The sequence below is a fragment of the Anarrhichthys ocellatus genome, unplaced genomic scaffold (assembly GCF_004355925.1).
Source record: "Anarrhichthys ocellatus isolate YVR2014 unplaced genomic scaffold, GSC_Weel_1.0 scaffold4, whole genome shotgun sequence".
NCBI lineage: Eukaryota > Metazoa > Chordata > Actinopteri > Perciformes > Anarhichadidae > Anarrhichthys > Anarrhichthys ocellatus.
Window position 1 is genome coordinate 13647511 of NW_022280034.1, and position 23427 is coordinate 13670937.

General features: G+C 44.8%; 1 protein-coding gene across 2 annotated transcripts in view; it reads right to left on the bottom strand.

The window, feature by feature from the left end:
• Window positions 1-23427, bottom strand: part of spata20 (spermatogenesis associated 20) — a 68663-nt gene that overhangs the window by 15229 nt on the left and 30007 nt on the right. Inside the window, exon 16 of one of the 2 annotated variants that reach the window (XR_004212674.1) lies at window positions 18587-19386. Coding sequence is in view for 1 of the 2 variants with exons in the window: in XM_031844105.1 (XP_031699965.1) it covers window positions 19192-19386 (195 nt within the window). In the remaining variant the exon portion in view is untranslated. Of the gene's footprint in view, window positions 1-17983; window positions 19387-23427 lie in introns of those variants that run through there. The other variant, XM_031844105.1, reaches the window with a different exon arrangement.

The window sequence follows — 23427 nt, forward strand, 5'->3', positions numbered from 1 at the left end:
CCGGACGCCAATCCGACCGGTGCGGGGGGGGGGGAGGGTGAAACAGCTGGAATCTCATTGTCAACTGTCGGCCAATGAAAAGCGAGGGAGCGACGGCACCTATAGCAGCATTTATGTATGATTGGTGCAGAGCTTTATTATGGGGATCCTTTGGGGGGGAGTTGCCACATGGTGCAATGTGAATCCCACTGACTGTGAACATATAGATATGTAATTAATAACTTGTTGCCCCAGCCGAATATCAAGAACACAGATCCCACATAAACCACAGACAAACTAACAGGTACAGCAAAATAAGAATTCGACAGCCATGAATTGTTCGATGGTGCTAAAATGTCTGGTAGGCAAAATCAGTGTCACAGTGTGTGCAGAGGGGGGCCCCCCCAGACTCGCCTCAGAGACCCCAGGAGGCCCCTCAAGCCCCATCCGGGAGCACTTTTTCCCCAGACTATCCAAATTAACCAAGAAAAAACAGTTACACTTTCAGTCATTAGATATATTCACCACATTTTTTTAATTGGCATTCTTCATGACATGTAATATTAATGAAAGTTTTTTTTTCTTTTTTTTTCTTTCTCGTTTGGCAGATTTGGGACCCCAGGCCCGGCAGGAATCCTCTTGCATGTATGCTGGTCTGGTGGCCACTAGGGGAAGACGTTTCCCCAGGCTTTTATGACACACACACACACACACACACACACACACACACACACACACACACACACACTGCAGTCTCTGCGCATCACTTGCTACACAGCAGCGCCCGCACTTTATTTTCATCGCAGCGTATGATCATTGATCAGAGAGCCGGAGCAAATCAATGAGGGGAACCAATTTCTTTTTCAGAGCGTCTGTCGCCACTGCAGAGCTCATGTGCGAGAGCAGATATTAATCACCTGGGCTGTTTGGGCTCACTGGGCTCACTGTGAAAGCATGAAGACAGAGAATTACACGAGCACATGACCTGGAAAGAAAAGAAAAGAAGAAACTCCTTACAGCTTCTGTCAATACACCTTGTTTGGGCTGATTACTTAATTGTGAACTCTCTTAACAGAGTACCAATGGAAACATATCGGGCCAGCAGGGCTTGTATACCAGGCAGGAATGAGGCACCGTTCAGAATACACGAGGTCCTGGGTGAAGCCCACCAAAGAAAAAACAAATACATTCATTAATAATAAGCAATTTATTTATGCATCTATTATTCATGCCATTGGAATAAAGAGTTGGCGATTCAACACCGAGTGCCCATGAATGCTTCCCAAGGCAAGCGCTTCTGAGTGGCTGATGAACGGTGTTTGCTGGTGCCGTCCGGTTCGAGCTCAGACCCGAATTTATCAGAGTGAGTGATCTCGGCTCTCCCGGGGGGGAGAGCACAGACACAGGGCTCATATATTACAGCTGACTGTGATGACGGACCTTACTGACAGTGACTTGAGTGGACAGGAGGCTCCAATCCATATACCTTTAGCAATATGAGGACCTCTGGTCCACAGAGAAATGTGTGTATCTTAGGGAAGAATGGACTTAGAGAGCCAGCCTGCCATTACATCGGATCATTTACAGTTCCCTGAGGACGATCTCTAATGATTTTTGACCTTTCGTCTTCCCAACAACAGGAAAAAAATGTCTCCTTGAACAATACTTTGGTCCCTGAAAAAGGTAGCTTGGCTGGGCCCCCATGAAATGCCAAATGCTCATGGTCCCCACAGGATGCAACTTAATCGTCATGCTGAATCTCTGACCTTTCCTGTAACACTGTCAAACATGTCCACTTGTACGCCAGAAATAATTAAATTATAATAATATCTAATTAACTAATTCATGGATATCCATTAGATTTGGACATTCATGGTCCCCACAGGATGCATCTTAATCGTTATGGTTAACTTCGGACTTTTCCTTTAGCACAACCATCCACCAAACATGTCCGTATGTACACTAGAAATAATCAAACTAAAATAATATCTAATAATCTATTCCAGGTGGGTATCAATTCGGACATTCATGGTCCTCACAGGATGAACTGTAATAACGTGGTAGTTCCCTGAGATCTGCGCTAGAATCTCTGACCTCCCCTGAGATCAGGCTTACAGGACTGAAGAGCTGTTATGTAACCACACATTGATTGTTATTTGAATTATATGATGCCTGTTAATCCCTGATTATCATGCAGTCGATGTGTGTGTGTTGAGTTGTGTGCGATTGCCCTCCATCCATGTAATTGAACCCTCATTAGTGAGGATCAATGACAATGATCATCAGAGTTGTTTTGTTTAAACTCCCAAAGGTGCCACAAGACGTTTACTGGCTGTAGTTCAGCATGCTTGTCTTTTGTAGTCTCTCTGTAACTACGATCTACTCCGTTCGAGCCAAAACTAGAAGAAGGCAAATCCTATCTGTGTTGCATTTCATGTAGCAGAGCTTCCTTGCCACCGACAATAACAATTGTCGTATTGTGATCTATAATAAATGAGTAGTTTGGGAAAACAAGGCTTTTGACATGCTGTTCTTTTGTCATGAGATATCTGTTAAGTACACTTTCCTACACAGGGGATGATTCCAACAAAACCAAAATGGAAATAAGGACAAAAACATCATTTCATTTCAACCGACCGCATATGTTGAAATGAGACATGCTGGTTTCCTTTTAATCAATAAAATCGGCTGAAGTTGAATATGATCTCCGTGGTCGCCGTGAACTCCAGGAAGTTGTTATTCACATACGCTGTTTAACTTTGTGGTGTTTGTTCCTCTGGACTAGCAGCACGTTCCTTCGGGCAGCGCCAGCAAACCTGCACTCATTTAGAGCTAGCAATTGATATTATTTTTGATTTAGGACATTAGAATGCCCCGGAAACTCTTCGAGATTCCAATTGGAACTATTTTCCGACAACATTATATAAGCAACAATCAAAGCTGAGATTCAGGAGAAAAAAAACATCCTTATTTATTATTTAGTTTAACACTCAAAAACTCAGCTACCAGAACTGCGTGGGTGTGCTTTGATCAGCTTTGCTATGAAATGAGTGACATTGTGTTTTCCCAACTGAGCCCCTCTCACTCTGCACCAGTGAAAAAAACTAAGGACAAAAACAGGAATTGCTAACGTGACCTAAGCCTTAACTTACCCCATTGCTAATGACTAAATTGTTGTTTTTTTGGGCCTTTTCAAGGGTATGTACAGTCTCGAGCTATGCCTATCTAAATACTTGAAAAATGCAATGAAGGGAGTAGGGGCACGGTTCTGGACCGGAGGAGAGCCAACCCGAATTTGCATAAAATCTGGAAAACAAAAAAAACATCTCTGACCGACAGGAATGCATCTATGTGGCTGAGTGCATATGCTGCAGCAAATGGTACAGTGTCACAAGTGTTTAATTACATCCTAATGGTGTCTTAGGGATACGGCCGGACCCTGGTCTCAATAACAGATGTTTGAGACACTCACGTGACTGGAACCGAAGCTGCCGGACGGGACCGGACCGGGTTGGCAACCGGGTGCGAGAGGTGGTTGCCTCTAGTCTCACTTTTCTATTTGTCTGCCGAATGATGAATAGAAGAAAAACGAGCATGTCAGTTTATTTTAGCCCACATGCAATCCAAAACAATACAGTAATACAATGCACTCCGTGTGACTCATGTGGTGTATTCGTGTGTGTGTGTGTGTGTGTGTGTGTGTGGGTGTGTTATGGGAGCCCGAAGAGGGTCAACAACAATATCAGTCATTTATAAACAAAAAATCACTTCTAATTGAAATATGTCAAACAGAAGACTCCAGACTATACAAAGCTGCGCCTCTGAAGCTTTTCCATTCCTGCTTGCCCACCTAAAAAAAATAAAATTCACACGTGATTTCAGTGATACTGATTCACATGTTGGTAACCTTGGTTACAGAGCAGAGCAGGCTCGGAGAGGAACATTTTCAACACTTCATAAATTATATGCCTGTAATGACATGGAGGCAGGAGAGGAGACTGGATGGGGCAAGAGGAAGAATAGGAAGAGATTGACTTGAATGAGGTGGAAAATATAGAGGAAGAGAAGATGAGCAGAGAAACAAGGGAGACCAAAACAGGAAAGAATCTAAAGTACAGGAGCAAAGTGAAAGTACGGGAAAAGAGGAGCGGGAGGAGGGAAAAGGCATGAAAAGAAAAGAAGAGGGTGCAGGAGAGGACGGAGATGCAGGATGGAGAAGCAGAGAGGACCACACCGAACACCAGCAGGAGAATAGAAGAAGTTTATGAAGTAGAAGCAGTTGAACGAGAAGTAGTTGTGCCGCTGCGCTATGATGACTAATAGAAAGGTAGTGAGACGGATTCTCACTTGATTCCCTCCACGAGCCTATTTAAAACTGCATCTTTTTATTCTTCTTTTTTTTTTTAGCAAATATAAATTGATAACAAGAAGTAACTTTTGCAACATAAGAAAACCGAGACGGAACTGAGGGAAAAGTTGAGACGAGCGAGTTGGAGAAGCAGAAGGGGCCCTCAGCGCTTCCCTCTTTGCCGCCGCCTTTCATCTCGTCTCCTCTTTGAGGGCCCTCCAGCTCCGTCAGCAGTGTCAACTCACACAGAGCCCCCGCCGCTCCTGCTGGGGGTCTTAGCGAGCTGCTGTCCTGGGGGGGGTGAGGCGCAGGGCAGTGTGTGCCCAGGTTACCAAACTAAAATATTTGGGAGTCTTATGATTGCTCTATTGTTATCCATTATATGTGAATAGCATACCGCTAACAGTACACGAAAAGAGTCACAAAGGAAGCGCTTACATTGAAAAATACAGTATTAGGCGTGTATACGCGATCGTTGATGCACTTAGCCAAACAGCTTTTGTGCGCAGGCTAGCACGACTTAGCAATACTTTAGCACGGCGGCGCTTTGAGCTAGATGCTAATGTCGGCATGCTGACAAGCTCACAATGAAAGCGTCAACATGCTGATGTGTAGAGGATGTTCGCAATCTTAGTTTAGCACGCTAGCATTTGCTAAATAGCACCGGACACTGATGGGAATATCAATCTGGTCATAAGTACCAAAGTACTGGAAACATTTATATTTGTCTGGATGGGTCTTCAGGGGCTAAACAAAGTTATTCCAGTTCATTGTGTGTGTGTGTGTGTGTGTGTGTGTGTGTGGGGGGGGGACATGGATGTCTGTACCAAATTTCATAGAAATCCATTTAATATATTGTATGGACATTGGACTCAAACCACAAATGTCAACCTCATGGTGGCCCTGGAGCAACAGTCAGAGGCTCATTAGATGGCAAGATCTTTAACCGGATGTGTGCCAGACAGGGATAATCTTATAAGGCCTTATTCAGGGTCATGAACAGCACTCTCCTCACAACTTATTTAAAACAAATATTATTGCGGATGCAGATCATTCGCATGAGAGGATCGTATAACGCAGAAAAGAGTGTCAGCCGTTCCGACTCATGGTCCCAGGGCGACTATGTGGGTTAAAAGCTGGCTGTGCCTATTCGCACGGGAAAAGGACAAGCGATCGCGTCAATCGATCGCTCCCACAGGGCGAAACGCATCGACAGACGGAGTAAACACCGGACATGCATTGTTTTCCACACACAATCAAAACACACACAGACGGACACACACTCTCCTATGTAGCCACTTACTTTGTCTCTTGAAAGACCTTCTGACCCTTCTGTCAGTCATGCATTTGTTCAGACTTCTGTAACTTCCCACCATCTAATTTCTTAGTTTTGTCAAGACATCTGACCGAACTGAGTCTATTTTGGTTTCCTTCATTACCGGGACGGTCCTGACATTGTGTGTGTGCGTGTGTGTGTGTGTGTGTGTGTGGGGTGTAGTGGGACGTCTGTTTGTTCTCAACTTCTGACCTCAAAAATGATCTACAGCTGCTACCTGCCAATTGCAGCTGACGAGCAGCCTGTCCCACCCGCCTATCATGTCCACACACTCCCACGCAGTAAACAGATGCATTGATGCACACAGACACACATCATCGGACACAAATACATTCACACACACACACACACACACACACACACACACACACACACACACACACACACACAGATACACACAATACAGAGAGAGAGGAGAGGAACAAGTGCGTTCAAACTTCTCACTTAGAAATAAAAGTTGAGAGCAAACAAACTCCGTGATCCCCGTGCGTCAGAAACAGCAGGCGGCCGTGTTGAACATGTCACCCAGTGGAGATTAAATAAAAGGCCAGGGCCCCTCACATTCGTCTCAAGCCATTTCTCCCTCACCAAAACGAGCGACTGAGAAGGAGATCAATATTTCCGATCGAGTGATGGCTCGGATGGGTGTTTTGAATAATTTGAACGATGGGAAAGTCTGGGAGTATTAGGGAGGAGGGTGTGTTCGAGAGGAGAGGAAGAAATATGGTGAGAGGGGGGGGAGGCCGCTTGCTTCGCACAGCATCCCTGCTGTCTGCAGGCATGTATACATCTCCAAGTGATTGAATGTATACATCTCCAAGTGATTGAATGTATACATCTCCAAGTGATTGAATGTATACATCTCCAAGTGATTGAATTTCCATATATCTTCGCCATTATAGTTCACCGGCTCCCTCTCATTGCAATGCTGTAATCCGTCTCCTCACTTTGATGTAGTGCTGAGTAAAACAATGGAAACTACGAATAACCTCAGCTAACTTTAGTTACACAGTTCACTTTGAATATCGACAGGTGACAAGTTAGGATGACAAGAACCGGAGTAAATGTGTTGAAAAACAAATGTGGATGCTTGCATGTGACCTCTACATTTTGGACCAGCTTTCAACCTCAGTTAAAGTCCAACGTCCTTTTAACTCAATAACTTACCTTTGAAATGATCATGTTCACGGTTAAGGATTGTTGCCGGTTTTTACGGTCAGTGGGGGAAATGTGACTTGATGTTGGCACTAGACAAAAGCTCAGAGGGTCCCCGACATTTTTACCCACACAAGAGATTTTGATCTAGAGTTGCTATGTTTCTCTGTTGGGAGGTCTCAATAGCTATTTAATGGATTGTCGTGCAATTTTCCAGAGACAATCATTGTCCTGGCTTGTTACTCCTGTTAAGATTAATCCTCTGTGGACCACAAATATGCATATGGAATGTCATGGCAAATGGTACTGATCTCACAGTATCTAAGGATGCGAAACTCAATTTCCCCAATAAATATCTTCACATACTTTAATGAACATGTACCCTGAATGGGCCTTTTTTTCAACCCCAAAAAGATACTGAAAAAAGTGTCTTACAGAGTTGAGAAGGGCATCCGGAGTTCAAGTGGGTTTCCTTTCGTTCTCTCGCATCTCCGTGTCCGGCTCCAACGGTTTACTATGTAAATGAGGCCGCCTCATTCATCATGGGACTGTGATGAAGCTGGCCAGACAGGAATGTCATCTGGATACAGATCAGAGGGAAGAAGGGGAGTGGTACCAGGGGACCAGATGTAGTGTCGTAGGTGGGAGAACATTTCCATAAGCCACTGAAAACAACACGCACACATAATCATAGGACTAACGCCATCAGATAGAAAGACGGAGTCAAGGTATTCCTGGATGCCTGAGTTTGTGTGTGTGTGTGTGTCCACAATTTGGCTGGCCTTGGGCTCTTTTCAACGGTCTGGAGAGAGTTACGGCCACAATAGCGAGAAGCCACGCAAGGGTTCGCTCTGGGCTGCAAAATGTCCAGAAGAAAAATGATCTGCAGCTTTTACCCATGTTCTTTGTGGTCACAGCACTGTTTGGAGTTTAGATGTCTCACCAAAAAGGAATTCCACTTCCCCTTTATCAATCTTATTCCAAGGGGCCGGGAGCCGGTGAAGTAGCTTGCGGTTGCAGATGTGACATGCCTGCTGCTGAGGTTGAAGCCTTGGTTACGTCATTGACTACAGCACGTATTATGTCACGGGTCATCTGTGAAATGAAGGGTTTGTGTAACTTCCTGGAACAGTATGGGTAACCCACTTACACACATTCATTTAAAGGATAAATCCGGATAACATATGAGTCTTATTTTCATATGGTTTCTGGCAGAAGTACTACGTTTCACTGCCATCGAGGGAATTCATCACGACGAGTGTAAACGCGTTGGAAGCTTCTTCTGAAGTTCATGGTGAGGAGCGAACTGCCCGACACAATCGTTCCAACAGGTCAGTACTCACTGTGAGGTACGCTTCCCTCAACCAAACAGAACACTGAGAAATATATTGCAGAGCTGTTCAATTCATACTTCAGAATGTTGCAGCTAGAGAGGCCTGAGGAGACGGAGGAAAGCAAAACAGAGCAAAAAAAAGAGCGTCTGGTGACCAGAAACATGACTCCACGTGAAAGCTTATGTTACTTCATGTTGCTGCTTGATGTGCAAATAACATTTTATGGTCAATAACACCTTCATAAGCAGACACTATGTCCCTGGTGTGTGACATTGTGTTGTCAGCCGGTTCCGTTGCCCCCAAGTGGCTGTGGGAGATCAAAATGCCTTTTGTGTTTCAGACAGGAATGGCAGTTGCCTTCATCCAAATTGCCTGGACTAGAACATCCATTCTCTCTTTTCACACTACCTGGCAGCCGTACAAGCAGCACACTATCCAAAATATATACAGTCAAATTGATATTTTCAATAAAGCCTGAATTATTGCATCCCGTTGATGCGGGGAAACAAACCTCCAGTGACCGCTGGGCAATGAAGTGAATGAGGTGTCTTCTCATTACAGAAGCCGTACAGCAAGACAGCCAGTCAATGGAAACGCAGCGGTAATCCAATCATCAATACGCCACGCGGCGCTCGCTGAATATCAAAGCTATCTGCGTATATATGAGCAGGAATGAACGCAGTAAATCACAGAGGGGCTGAGATTTAACGAGAACAGTTTGTTTGCAGTCCGTTGCAGTGCAAGGCCACATATTCTCGCAGAGACGGGATCAAAGCTGCGGAAATCATTTGCACTAATAGTGATCGTACTCGTGGGGTTACGGTTAACATCGACTTTACAGGATGTTGACTCTTGCAACCTTGACTCTGAAGATCATGCATTTAGGCAATATTTTCTCTGTCAACAACCACAATTCATTCGCCTTCATCTCAATTGAGTCACAGTTTAAGTGTGACTATTTCTTCCATCTCCTCTTCAGTCCATCCATCCATCCATCCATCATCCTAATATTTAACATCAGTCTGTCCATTCATCCGTCCATCCATCCATATTCCGGTCCATCCATCAGTCAACTCTCCATCAGTCCGTCCATCCATCCATTTCAGTGGTTACGTTAAACGTTCTCGTTGACCACCATTTGTTATTATTACAATAAGACAGAGGCTGAGGACGTATTTAAAGACAGCGTCTATAATTCTAATTCATGCACAGTTTTAGTTTAGAATTTTGGAAATGATTACAGCTGTCTTGTACGCGTTTGTGTTTTTTTAATCATTCATATACAGAACAAGCTTAAAGATTGTGTATCTATAAAGGGAATGGAGAGAAAAGACAAACAGAAAAACATCACTGAGCGTGTGGTAACTTTTCATGTCAGCACACACAAAGCACATCAATGATTTATTTTTATTTTTTTCTTCCCATATTTGCCTCGGACAGACGAATTCTCATGGACGTTTGGATTTAGTTCTGAAGGCTGAAACCGTGCCACACGGGAGACTGGACTTACCAGACTCACTGAACATTGGATCCTGCAAGCACTCCCTTCACCGGGAGGAAATCCCGCAGCATGTGTGCCTTCTGTGTCAGCAGCGCAGCTGCACTGGCACAGCGCTGTGACCCGTGGTCACAGATGCTCCAAGGCCTCCAGTCCCTCAAAAATGACAGAGGGCCTTCAGATTTTTCCGTCATTGTTAAAAAAGTTCAGTCGGTGACGGAAAATATTGGGTTAACGCAACCTCTGATCCACATCTCTGTCCATCCGTCCATTCAACCATCCATCGATCTGTCTGTCCAGCCAACCATCCATCTTTTTCCTTCATCTTTCGCAAGACTTGGAGTCTATATTGAATAAATTGATGGACAGCGATGCTTTGAGCTAAATGCTAATGTCAGCATGCCAACATGCTCCCAATGACATTGTTAAAATGCCGGATGGTATGTTGTAGGACTGTTTGCCATGCAGCATCTTAGTTTATTGTGTTAGTATGCCGATATTAGCACTGGCGCTGGATGAAAAATCAAGGGACCAACAAAGTCATTAGGATACATAGACTGAGAACTATGAATGTCAAAAACCCCTCAATCGTAGTTTGTCCCCTCTCTATCTGTTGTTCTTCGTCGTCACACTGTTGACTTGTCCTTGGCGCCCCATGTTGCATCATCATTGCTCCTTCTCTCCATATCTCAGCTTTAATCCTTCCTCTGCTGATCGAGTGTTAGGCTGTTTAAGGAATTTGGCAAATCCGTGTGTCTATATTGGTCTTTCGCTCAGTCACAGCGGGGCTGAATCACGGAGCACCATATGCTAACGATATTCGTCTGTCTCGGCATCTGTCATACAAAATCTCTTAATATTGTTTCCATCAGAGAGGCCGAGCTGGTTGCAATTTCACTGACAGTGTGGGAGGAGCTTTCAAAAGGAATGTCCTTTTTGAGGTAAATTGCTGCTGATAAGGAATCTTGTATGGGGGCTTGCATGCAAGGCTATGGTACATTAACTTCTCTGCTATTAAAATTGCTTTAGCAATCAAAAGTTCAAAATGATGCCGGGCCACATGTGTGTGTGTATGCACATGACATGTAACAGTTGTTATATTCCTATGGCTGCTCCGAAATATTCTTTTGATTGTTCCTTTGAATATGAATTGCTTTCATGCCCCGTTACGACCCCGTCTGTTCTCTTTACTCAAACGTTATGTGTGTGCCTGAGGTATTCAGCTTCTAAGAGCATCGCTTCAAAGACCATTAGACGATAGACAAATACTTTTGATGTGAGTTTCAACGACTAATCTTCATTAAACCGTGTCCAGTGTGTTGCGTCTATGAAGGCGTACTGTAGACCGGACCCGCCCCCCAAAAGCAGAGTGCTGCTTTTGGGGACCCGCCCCCAAAAGCAGCACTCTGAGCCGAGAGGCAGCAGAAGTGACCACCGTGACACTGTCCCACAGTGCACTTTACCTCAGCGCTGGAGCCATAACAACAGATGGCCGGTGCCTGTTGACATTTGGCCATCACTGCAAATCTCCCTCCATTTTTTTGATAAACTCTCAAAAACTGCAGTTTACGCGTGTGCGTGAATGTCATCAAATGTCGAGAAATGTCAAGGGCTCGGACATGAAGACGGGGAAGATGGGCATTTGGAGTTTGTGCGTGCGCAGGCAATCTGTGAGTGTCAAAAGTACACAGTGTCATTGACAAAAAAAATCCCTCTTTAAAGGGAGATCTGTTCAAGGAGCCAGCATACAACAGTAGACAACACAGAGAGGCCAATACAACGGTCACACGACACAAAAGAGTAGCTTCAAGACTATATTTGCCCACATTGATCATACACTCTGTTAACCCTCCCATTTAAGTGTAACTCTGCGTGAAATGACCCTGGCGCCGGACCGCCGCAGTCGGGTTCAATAAATGGCGAACCAATAATGACACCAGAGACATCAGTGATGACAGATTCTACCTTTCACAAGTATTGACAATGATTCCGATTTAGAAGAAGGTAAAAGGAGCAGCGGGAAGCAGACAATTACCAGGTTGCCTTGCGCAACTGCAATATGTTTCTCTCGCCAAGCATGATGCAAAACTGCGACACTGGGTGAGCGGGAAGAGGAAGAAACCCGGGAAGGAAAACAGGGGAAACGTGGAGTCGGGCAAAGGGGACGGAAGGATCTAATGAGCATCTCTTTCATCAGACTAGGCTAACATGATGAACTAGTCGCCGTGTTCCCCTTCGGCCTCCATCGCTCTAGTTACCTTCCAATCCACCGCACAAACCAGGTCTGGCAACACGTGATAAATCTACGGGAAGCGACGAGCGGGAGTGCAAGTGGCACGAAAAAGTGAATCAAAACCTGGACTCACAGGTGCAGCTGAAGTACTCTAATTGCACTTACACTCGAGCCACTTCTAGCAATTTGTTTTTCATACAGTAACAACGAAACACAAATATTGATGCGCCGCCGTTTCATGGCGAATGAGAAAATATGAGATAAATTTCCTCTCTTGACGATTTTCAAATTTCACAACACACATCATTCACCCACATTAAACATGATTTGCAGTAAAGTGGAAGCGAGTTACATTAATTTCCCATTATTAACATTTTAAACTTTCAATGGGGGCAAAGCCTAATCAACAGCAGCACTAATCAAACTTGGCTGGCAGTGAATGCAAAGAGAAGTTTGATGATATATGGCCTCAAATGCAGTTTAAGTCTTTCTCACACACTTCACAAAAGACTAGCAGCGAGTCGGTTTCTTGTTTCTTTTCCTTGTCGCAATGAGCCTCCCTTGCCCAAGCCAAAAGCATTTAAAAAAAGTACACCTGTCTGAGAAACATTCAACCATATGGTATATTTTATAGACCGGTGAAGTGGCTCTGAAGGAATCTCACAGTGTTTAATACTACCTCGACTGGAGCGGTGGTTTATATCCACCGGGCAGCTTTTATGCTGCAGCGTAGCAGCTGGAAAAAAAAAATGGAACATAAAGGAAGGGCGGTGATAATGTTCACACAAAGTGACTGAACGGGAGCAATAAAACAAATTACAGGAGCTCTCGGCTCAAAAGGCAGACAGCCAGTATACCCGGCACTAAAGCCACAATAATATAAGGTGCAGTAATAAAAATCCATACAGTGGTTTTTTTCCCCGGCAAACCCAGCTCATATTTTTCTCTGCCTGTTTCACTCTAAACACTTCTTCCTTCATTTGCTCCATTCTCCTCACTCCATGTCATCCTCCTCTCGGATTATTACTGTCACCTGCACACAGCGCCAAGAGAGGGGAAGTGAGCTGAGCTGCTATTAACCAGCTATCATGAGCTGTCCCATTCAATATTAGTTCACGAGGGAGGCGAGGCCAATGCACACTCTCTTGACACACACTTACCCCAAGGACATTTAAAAAGGGGGATTTCGTCACCTTTTAGGAAAAATCCTGTTTTTACAGTCCAGAACTCTTATTAATACATTCCATAATTCATGCAAAAAAAGATAATGTGCTGTCCATGAAAGGAAATCAATGGTAAGGTAAGACTTTAATATATTTGAAAGAGGCTAATAGGGCAATCTCATGTTCAAGGAACACTTAGAAGATCACCAAACTCATTAGGATTCGTCCTGCACGAAGGCCTGGGCAAAAGTTTGAGCCAATCCATTTGACAGATGTCGAGACGTTGGTGCTAGATTTAAAAAAAAAAAATGGTGTCATCCTCTGGGGACCATGAATGTCTGTACGAAACTTTATGTCAATCCATCCAATGGTCGTCAAGGTATTTCAGTCTGAACCAAAAGGTTAGAAGACAGCCAGCTTCAAGCCGCCCTGCTACTGTCACTGAAATAAGTTGATGTGGACAAATATATATGCTGTGTTTAATCGTCTTTTCTTTAGGGCAGGGGTCACTAATAGGCGGACGCTGTTGTATCTGGACCGGGACCTAAAACCGAATTTAACAGTCAGTTGTTGACTACATACAGACGTTAATACAACCGCTAATTCAATATATATGGGACTAAATCAGACATTATTGTGATGTTCCGGACCTTTGCATGAGAAACATTCTCTCTAAATGGACCTCATTGAAATTGAATTGAATACCCCTGCTTTAGGGCAATACTTACCACACCACCATAGCCAAAAGTAAGGTTTGTGTTGAAATGTCAAGGACCAACTCAGTGTTTTTTTTTTTCATGTAGACTGTGAGGATAACTCCATTACCTCACTGCCTCCACTCCTGGCCGTCAGTTGGCCCCACAGCGTCTGGCTGGATGCACTCCGCTGCTCATGACTGCTTTTGACATGCTGCTGCAGCCCATACAGTCTGAGCCATGATCCAACACTGCTGCACTCCCGCTTCTGTCATGTAGATACATTGTTGGCCAAAATGTCACAAAAGGAGAGAGCAAGACAAGTTGGAGGAGGAGGAGGAGAAGAGAGGTTTGGGGAGTGAGAAATAAGGTGACAGACATATAAATACACCAACACAGTTTCACTGCCATGTACTGGTATGATGCTGTAAAGTGTAAAAGTGTGGATGTTTGTGTTTGTTTCCATCCGTTGAACCCTCCTGCTGACACCAGAGATGATGAATAGATGGAGGTGTCGTTGTGGTTGGATGGGTCAAACAAACACAGGACTTTCACACTGGAGACAGCTGTACGTGTCCCGTTTGAAACCGAAAGTCTAAGTTGACTTATTTTACCGTACTTTTGTTTCGTAAACAGTGATCTTTTCTGTTGTCTAAAGCTCAAGGTGTTTTTAGTTAACATTAAGTTGAACTTTCACAATGCGGCTGGTGCAGTTTGGCCCCTCTGAAGCATTAGAGTAACAATGGTGGTGGTAACAACCACCGACAACGATGGCCGTCTTTCTTCACCTTCATCACCACCGACCATGATACATTGGGCATTGAAATAAACTGTGCTTCACCAACTCAACACAAAGTGACAGCAAAAAATGGTGTGGTCAAATTTGGCATTGGGTAAAGAAAAAGAAAAAGTATTGGTCTAACTTTTGATTTTGAAACATACAGTTTAGTGGACCACATGACGTGGCTGTGTGTAATTTGAAAAAGGGTTGCTTGTGTTACAGTTCCCCTCAGCCCTAGAGAGTGTTTTAGCTTCTTTTAGCTCACTGTTATGTCCCCGTTTTCATCATTTCTTCTTTCCGGCAATAGCAGAAAAAGAAAATGCCGATGTTTTTTGTTCAGTATAATTTGTTCTGCCTCGGGAGCACATCGAAGACGTCAAACAAGGTGAGAGCAGACATCAATTTTGAAATGGTAGCCTATCTGATGTGGCCTTGGGAGGCACCTCAGGTGGTCGTCTCGCTTTGTGTGACATACTGCATGGGATAAAACGAAAATATTTCCTCCTACGGTCATTTTCATTCCAGAAAGCATAACGTCCGTCGGCTCAGGCTGATATCGTGGAGTTTAAGCAAAGCATAAAACCAAGGAAGTGTGAAAGTCCTCTCTGCGTATCACCACTCTGCAGTCATAGCAGATCAACAGCATCATTGACATCTGGAACGTACGGTACATCGGGATATTTGGATTTCGAGGCTGCTTTACCTTTTTTGTCTCCGTTTCATGTGCGAGTCTTTGTATGTGTGTGTGTGTGTGTGTGTGTGTGTGTGTGTGTGTGTGTGTGTGTCTCTCGTCTCAGTGTAATTACCAAGGTTCCAGACTGGGTTGATGAGGAGAAGCATTGATTTTTCCTCTTGGAGTTTCTTGGGCTTATCAGACAAGCGCTGGTGGTGGGATACCTATTCTGACTCACACACTACCACACAAATAAAAAAACACTAGAGTGATTATAAAAGTTTGATATAGTAACTGTTTTCACATAAAAGCACTTTCGCTTTTTGAATAAAACGGAAAAAAAGCTTTTAACGAGACTAACTTTGCTCTATATCGAAAGGTTTTCCACATTTCTTTTTCCAAAAATAAAGTTGTTCTGGAAGACAGCACGAGAGCAGAGACATGAAATCCGTCTTTTTTCTAGCTCGGTGACAGAAGAGTAGCATAAGAGAATCCACGAATGTTCCTCCTCTCTCCATGTTAGTGAGTCGCTGTTCTCAGCCCCCTGAGGCCTCATTATCACACAGCCTTACTGCTCAGAAACGTGACTGTGGCGTGAGTCAACAACATAACCATCCAAAAACCAAAAGTAGTTATGAAACGAACACGCACATTTAAACTCTTGCACTAACCAAACTTAGTCCCATTCAAATAGTATCGGATTACACTGTGCTCGTACATTTACAAACTTGCAGATACAACACTAAGTATGTAGCTTACTCATACTTGACATCCAACGCATATGAATGAAATGTATGCAATAATTTGTAGCATTTGTAAATTGTTAACTCGTGTTCGTGAACATTTCTAGTCTGGTGTTTAGGACTTTGCTTTGTGTGTCAAGTGGCTGCCACTTAGCAGCCAATGCAGGCCTTTGCTCTTAGTCCAGCTCGACCTTAAGGTTGATTTAATGCTGTTGATCACACAATCTTACTCAGTCGACTTTGTCAGAAGTAGTTAGTAAGTCAATGTCGCCTGTTAAAAAAGATGCAAGGAGTAGTAAGATAATTCTGCTTAGGCTTCGCAGTGTGCGCCGCCATGTTGCTGTGACGTCAGGTTTGATTATGGTCGGGGTCTTGCCCAAGTTGGTGGTTGTAATTTGCGTTTCGACTTGTGTGACCATTCCATTGCACTTGTCCCCGTTTTTTTTTTTTTACCAGATTTTAGAGTAAAATGTATTATTGCAAAGGTCTGAATAGGCAGGAGGTCGGGATGGATGGGTCAAGCAAACGCACGACTTTCACTCAGGAGACCGCTGTTTGTGTCCCATGTGAAACCAAAAGTCCTCGTCGACTTCTTGAAGATGACTACTTGTAACCAAACCAAGTAGTTTTTTTAAATGTACGTTAACTATGTGTAGCATCATCGTTTGACCCAATGAGTTAAAAAGGGACGCTAAGGGGTCCTGACCGAGCATCTGTGTGGCGAGTTGGGAATGAGAACATGTTGGCCCATTCGTAGAGGAACACACACTTGGGTCTTAGATTCGCAACCAAGGGTGACCGTGCCATGTCAAAAAAACCTGTGGTGAGAAGAAAACTTTCACAATTCTAACTGAATTATGTAATTTGAAATCTCTTGAACATTATATTGTTTAATTTACTATTTGATCTCATTTACCTGGTCGTACTTTGTCCTGTATAATCGTATCAGTCTTCTGTTGAAACACAAGGTTTGCCGTTTGTATTTTGCTTTGAAAAGTGCCACACAAATGAAGTTATCATTAATATCTTTGCCGATAAGTGGCGCTTAGATTATTTCATAATTAGCGGGTCAACAAGTTTGCCCCCACTAATCCCAGTTGGCGCTAATTAAAATTTAGCTTGTGCAGCTCCTCGCAACAATCAGAGCAGAACAATAATGAGAGCACTGGTGGAATTTGCGAAGGGAGGGGGGATAACAAATGGTGCGTGTAAGGAGAAAGATTGAATAAATGAGAAGACAGCGGTTCTAGCACGCTTACAGGGCTTTAGTACAGCAGAGCTACTGTTGCGGAGAGACGCACGAGTGTGTCTGTAACCAAAGATAGAGGGGTCCCAACCTGGTAGAGGATGATCGGGTGAGACACCGCGGTGAAGGGAGGGGGAGGTATACGACTGTGGAAATTTGGAAATGCACAAAAAGGTGCTCCAAAAGTGCCAAAAAGGGGCGACTGTTCCTAATCTGACATGTTAAGAAAAGTGAGGTCGGGAAAGTGCTAAAATGGAACAGAGTGATGCCTCTCCTTCTCTCATACACCTGTCAGTGCCTGTGTGCCTCCCATTCCTCATCTTCACCCCACGTTTTCCCCTCTTAGCAATTTCTTGTTCTTCCACAGAAGCAGCCGTCTGCCAAAATGAGTTCCCTTGTACTCGAGGCGACAAGGCCCCTCGCCAGATCTTGGAGGAGGAGGAGAAGGAGGAGGAGGGGGGGAATTGGCAGACTAAATAGGAGGGAAAGCAAAAGTAAACAACCGCAGATGGTCTAAATGTTCTTACAGTACGTTGGTGGATGAGATGGCGATTCATTTCACCTCCCGTTTTTCCTTTTCCTCCGCTTCCAGAGCGGGACCCCCTGAAGCAAACCCCCCCTCGCCTCCCTAAACATCAGCAGTCCATCTGTCTCCCTCTCGCTCTCACACACGTCCACGCACATTCTCGACACGACGCGCAGTCACACAGAGTTTACATTACCTTCATGCAGTCTGCCGGGGGAAGAAGAAGAAGGAAAAAAAAAAAAAAAAAAAAAAAAAAAAGTACACAACAGTGGGTTTCTCTCTGTATGATGAATATTTATAGTACAAAGGCAGACTGCTGGGACACATTCACGGCGTCCCTGCAGGAGTTGTCCCATCTTGGGCCGAGAGAAAGAAACCTTTCATAAAAGAATTTGACAAAAATATCCAACATGTCATGCCGTTTATTCTAGTATTTATTCGAGGAAGTCTTAAGGCAAAAAGAGAAAACTGAAAATAGTGTGTTTGAGTGATCCCACTTATGACGCCTTGTTTCAAGACACCCAGAGAATAGAAACTGCAAACAAAAAAAAAGAAGCATCCATCCCCCAAAAAATGTAAAGGACACTACTTACAAAGGGAAATCTATTTATTATTCAGCGTTGTGCGTATACACGCTGTGTATTGCACTAAACCTCAAGATAAAAGACACGAGACACGAGCCTCTGCAGCAGTGGAGCAGAATCCTCTCACGTTGAATGGAAGACAACGGGGGTGAGAGCAGATGGTAAACAGAGCATCCTGAGGGAGCAGCTCCTTCACCACGACGTTACTTCAAAACGAAATCAAATGCGCACACAAACTTTTGAAATTGATGCACGTGGATACATACAAACCTGCGAACCAACCTTTTTTTACACACACACACACACACACACACACACACACACACACACACACACACACACACACAGGCAAGCGGACTGTCAGATCCATGTGACATGAATGTAGAGAGCAGGAACACAGGGCCAGGAGAGGACAACAGGGCACATCGGTTCATCTGCAGAATATTGCCAGTCCAATTCATCCAAGCGGTCTCATGTTATAGTCTATTACGAGTCTGTAGCTTACTTCCGGGGTAACAGCTAAGCCAGGACATTTTGTACAAGTGTTAAATATTCTCAGTGGACTGCCACTGCTGCTGCACGTGTTTCTTTACAAGGACATTTAGAGACCTGAATTTGAATATGGCTCCACTGATCAACCGTCTCTGAAAGCCATATTCGAGGTAATGCCTAGCTGGTCTTGCTAACAAAGAATAGGTTGGAGTTTAGTATGAAGGACTGGAGGCCCTAGTCACCTCATGGTACTGTATGTATTTCTTCCAATGTAGCGTATCGACTTTTAAAGCATTGGCATTCTTATATGGCAGAGTCAGACTCACAGCCGAAATAATCTATTTTAGTTTAGAAGATTACAGCCCTCCCGGTAAATCCCAGGTCAGTCAATAAATAGTGCAGTGGTCATTCTGCCCGTCTCTCCGTGGTCCCGTCCAGCAGAAGCCTGCGCAGTTCCTGGGGGTCAGTGACAGGGAGAGAACAGGTGAAGTCCTGGCAGACGTAGGCTGTGGCCACACCACCTTGCTGGGACATGGAGGAGAGGACGGGCAGCCGCTGCCGCAGGAATCCGTCTGCATCGCCGTCGATGTGCATCAAAACCTGCCAGAGAGAGGAGGAGGGGTAAGGGAGGAAGAAACGACAGAAACTGGGTCAGTTAAATACGTCAAATAAGTCCTATCTTGCCATTCTGCCATTACATTATGGAGCACTAATATTGGTGATTGGCAGTAAAGAGTTCAAGACAAAAATATAACTATTACATAAATAACAAGGGTGTCAATATTTCAGTTCTAAATAGAAGATCGATCGAAATGAGCTTTTGATTTCGTCCTTCACTTCTGTGTAACTATTAGCATATTTTTACTACTCTAGCTCAACTCAGTTCATTCCGTTATATTCTTCACTGCAGCAGCCAATTACCTGCTTTACATTTAAGTTAACACTTCATTTTTGTTACACATGATACCATGTTTGAGAACCAATGATCTGTTGATCGTTTTACTAATCAAGACTTGAAGAACTGCATAGCTGTCCGTGCTGGGGAAAAAAGAAGCTTCAATCTAAAGTCGAATTGTGCATTTGGACAACTGTGACACCCTTAAAAAAAAATAAAAAAAATATTACTGCAAGTAAAGTAAAGTAGAGGGCTTTATACTTCTCCTTAACCACTAACTCATTTATTTCACTTTTCATCGACTAGCTTGTTTTAGTGTTAAATTAGCTAGCTAAAATATAAGTTTTTAGATAAGTTTAATTGACCTGAAAAGAGACATGAAGTCACACACATCAACATATCACTACAAAGTCTGAGACAGTTTTCCATTGCCGTCGTTGGCGAAAACAAGAGACATTAGCTTGATAATAAAGAAAAACTTTTAATTAGCCTTAGATAGCTAGCATTGTTAGCGTTAGCTTGCTGGCTTAAAATGTGTTTATGCCGTTACAAGGGTTTATGCAGAGATGCTACAGCAGTATGCCATACAATATATGGACTGACATTATGTGCACTGGCTGCTGGGGTTTTATTAACACAGTAAGCTGCAGCTACAAGTAGCTGAAAACAAGTGTTTCCAGTCAAGCTAACAAGTCACACAGCCCTCTCAATTGCTGCACTGATGGTACACGCAGACAGAAAAGCGCACAAAGACACTCCCATCCTGGGTCGACATCTATCTCATTATGATATTACTACGAGGAACATTCTGTGTAGCGTCCATTTTTCAGTGGAGCATCTCAGCAAGGGACGGATCCCAGTTGTGACAAGGACCGCTTTCCTTTTTTTTCATTAATGCAACTGTCTAATGCCCACAATTGGAGAAAGACAATGGAGTGTGTGGATGGATATGTGGTTAACGTGTCCCGCCTGCAGCACAAGTGGTTCCCAAAGATACCTCAACTCCACTACTACTTCGGTGTTGGCCTTTCACGTCTTCGGAACTGCTTTTGTGTGTGTGTGTGTGTGTGTGTGCGTGTGTGTGTACTCTTGGACAGGCAGCAGAGCGAAGTTAAAGCCCTGTTCGTCCCCAAGGCAGCTTCCCGTCAAACACGTGTCACTTCCTCCTGGCCCCCCCAAAACACCCCTGGTTCACAGCGGAGCGAGAAATGTAAACAACAAGCACAGACAGGAGTGATAAAATGAGGGGGAGGGAGGGGGAGACAAGGAAGACAGAATGAGAAGAGAGGTCCCGAGATACATCTCGTCCCAGGTTGAAGTTCGGCAGGAGAAGACTGACACGCGTGACAGATGGCAGACCGGCGGTCAATCAGAATGCATCAAAGGCTGCACACGTACTGATGGAGGTGGGTTTGATTGATCTTTAGAGCTAGACACAATGCAGGCAATCCATCATTTCAATACACCTTGCGGGACACACACTTCTACAGCCGTACGCCAGCTACTGCATTGGCACTGCGACGGCCATGCTTGCCCGTGTCATCAGTGTTTCCTTCCACAAAGGAGAGAATGGAACAGAAACTGGTGTGATTTTCTGTTGGTTAGATGACATTCTAAACAAAGGAAAACTACCCGGAAGCTGCAATGACAATCTAACCAGATTTAGAATCTTGCTTTCAACTGTAAAGCTTTACTTTTGTGCCAATATACGTAGATGAAAAGACATACTGGTTGCTCGGAATCATGGAAAATGAGATCATCTACATTTTCATGGATGCCGAGCAAACTACCTTACCGCTGATGACTATGTCATATGGTCGAAAGCCCCACAACGAGTAAGCGACCTTGAGTTAAGATTTGGGGTGCCTTAGTAGCCGAATGGTGACCGCGCATGCCATGTGAACGCGACGTTGTCGGTTGTGTTCCAGCAGGGGACCTTTGTTGCAACTGCAAGCCGAAGGCCTGAGGCTTGAGGCCCTGACCGTGTGACTTCCTGGTTACCCCCATAATCTGTAGCCCACTCCATCCAGTGTGACTGCTCCCTGCAAATTCCTTCCAACCCATGTACAGACGGACAGGGGGATCAGGTACCCCTAATTCTTGCTTGTTCCCGTCTTGGCCTGAATCTTGCCTTGGCCCTCAGACAACATTGTCCATTAGAGCAGACACTTCCCCCCCCTCCTCTCCCTCTCCCTCTGTCCCCTGTAGCACTGCCAGCCAGCATTCAGCCAGGGCATGATGCAGAACTGTTTGCATCCTCTCCATCCTGTCTCAACGAGACCTCATGCTCTCATTCAACGGCCGCCTCGGTGCATCCCAAGTGCTCCACTCGGCCATTTAGATGCTCATTTTGTGCTGGTGGCCATCTGCACTTCCAATGCCAAGAAACTATCAATGGGTTACGCTTTCCGTCTCCTGCCATTGAGGACAGTCTCCGCAGCGGTAAGATTTTTTTTACGCCCGGTAAACAAAATCCCTCCTTCGGGGATGATGACGGGACGCTGCCATGTCTTATCTTATTCTCTACAGTGATGCTGGCGCTCCTCTGGATACCGCTCAGAGCAGAAATAACCTGAAACACAGGAAACTAGATCGCTGGAGAGGGCTTGAAAACATTTTAAAGGCTCTCTCTCTCTCTCTCTCTCTCTCTCTCTCTCTCTCTCTCTCTCTCACACACGCGGGGGCAGACTGGTGAGGCATGTGATGGAATATGGTCATAACGGTGTGACCGTTGCCATGGAGACGGGAGGAGGATTGCCCCGCCATGTTGAACCACTTCCTCTCCGTCCTGACTCTTCTATTTGCCCGTCAGCTTCATGCGGTCCCTCTCCGGGCCCAGACCACATCTAGCTGTGTACCCTCAACCGAAAGGTCACGCTGCAATCCGTCCCGTGTCGAAACGACCCCCCGGGGACTGGACAGGACGAGTGTGTGTGTGTGTGTGTGCGTGTGTGTGTGTCTGCGCAAGAGTGACAGAGAAAGAGAGCAACAGAGAGACCGATTATGTGTGAATGTGATGAAGTGAATGTAAAGTGTGTGTGGTCTTGTATTTGCGAAATGTGTATGTGTGTATGTGTGTGAAGCTCTAGCAGACAGCACAGTTGGCTACACATGAGAGCACAGTCAAACTCCCACAGGGTTAATCCCTTCATACACTGGGCAACACTGGAACAAACACACACACACACACACACACACACACACACACACAACTCCCTCCCGTTAAATGTCCCTACGCTGACAGCTCCCTCCCACTCTTCCTCTCTCATTCTGCCAGAGCTTTCAAAGAACACAGCGTACCTGTGCTAGAAGTCACACGAAGACACACACACAAATGCATCTTCGGGAACCCCCCCCCCAGTCAGCGTCAGCGCACACAGCTCACAGGCCGACCAAAGCAACAACAATGAACACACACGCTTCTGAGAGACGCTGTCATACCTGAGGAAGAGAGTGATGACGCCGGCTGTGAATCAGCGCCGTGTGCAGCAAAGCGTGAGGAGATTTACTTCCTCCATCTCTCGCACTCGGTTTTGTCTTACACACACACACACACACACAGGGACCTGCTCAGTCATCATAACAACCTGGCATCTGGACTGTCGCCGCGGGACAGAACCGGACACACACATTCACACTCTTGGCACGAAACTGCGGCGATGGAGGGAGGAGGTGCAGCAGGGCCACATGCTGCACCTCCACACACACACACACACACACACACACACACACACACACACACACAC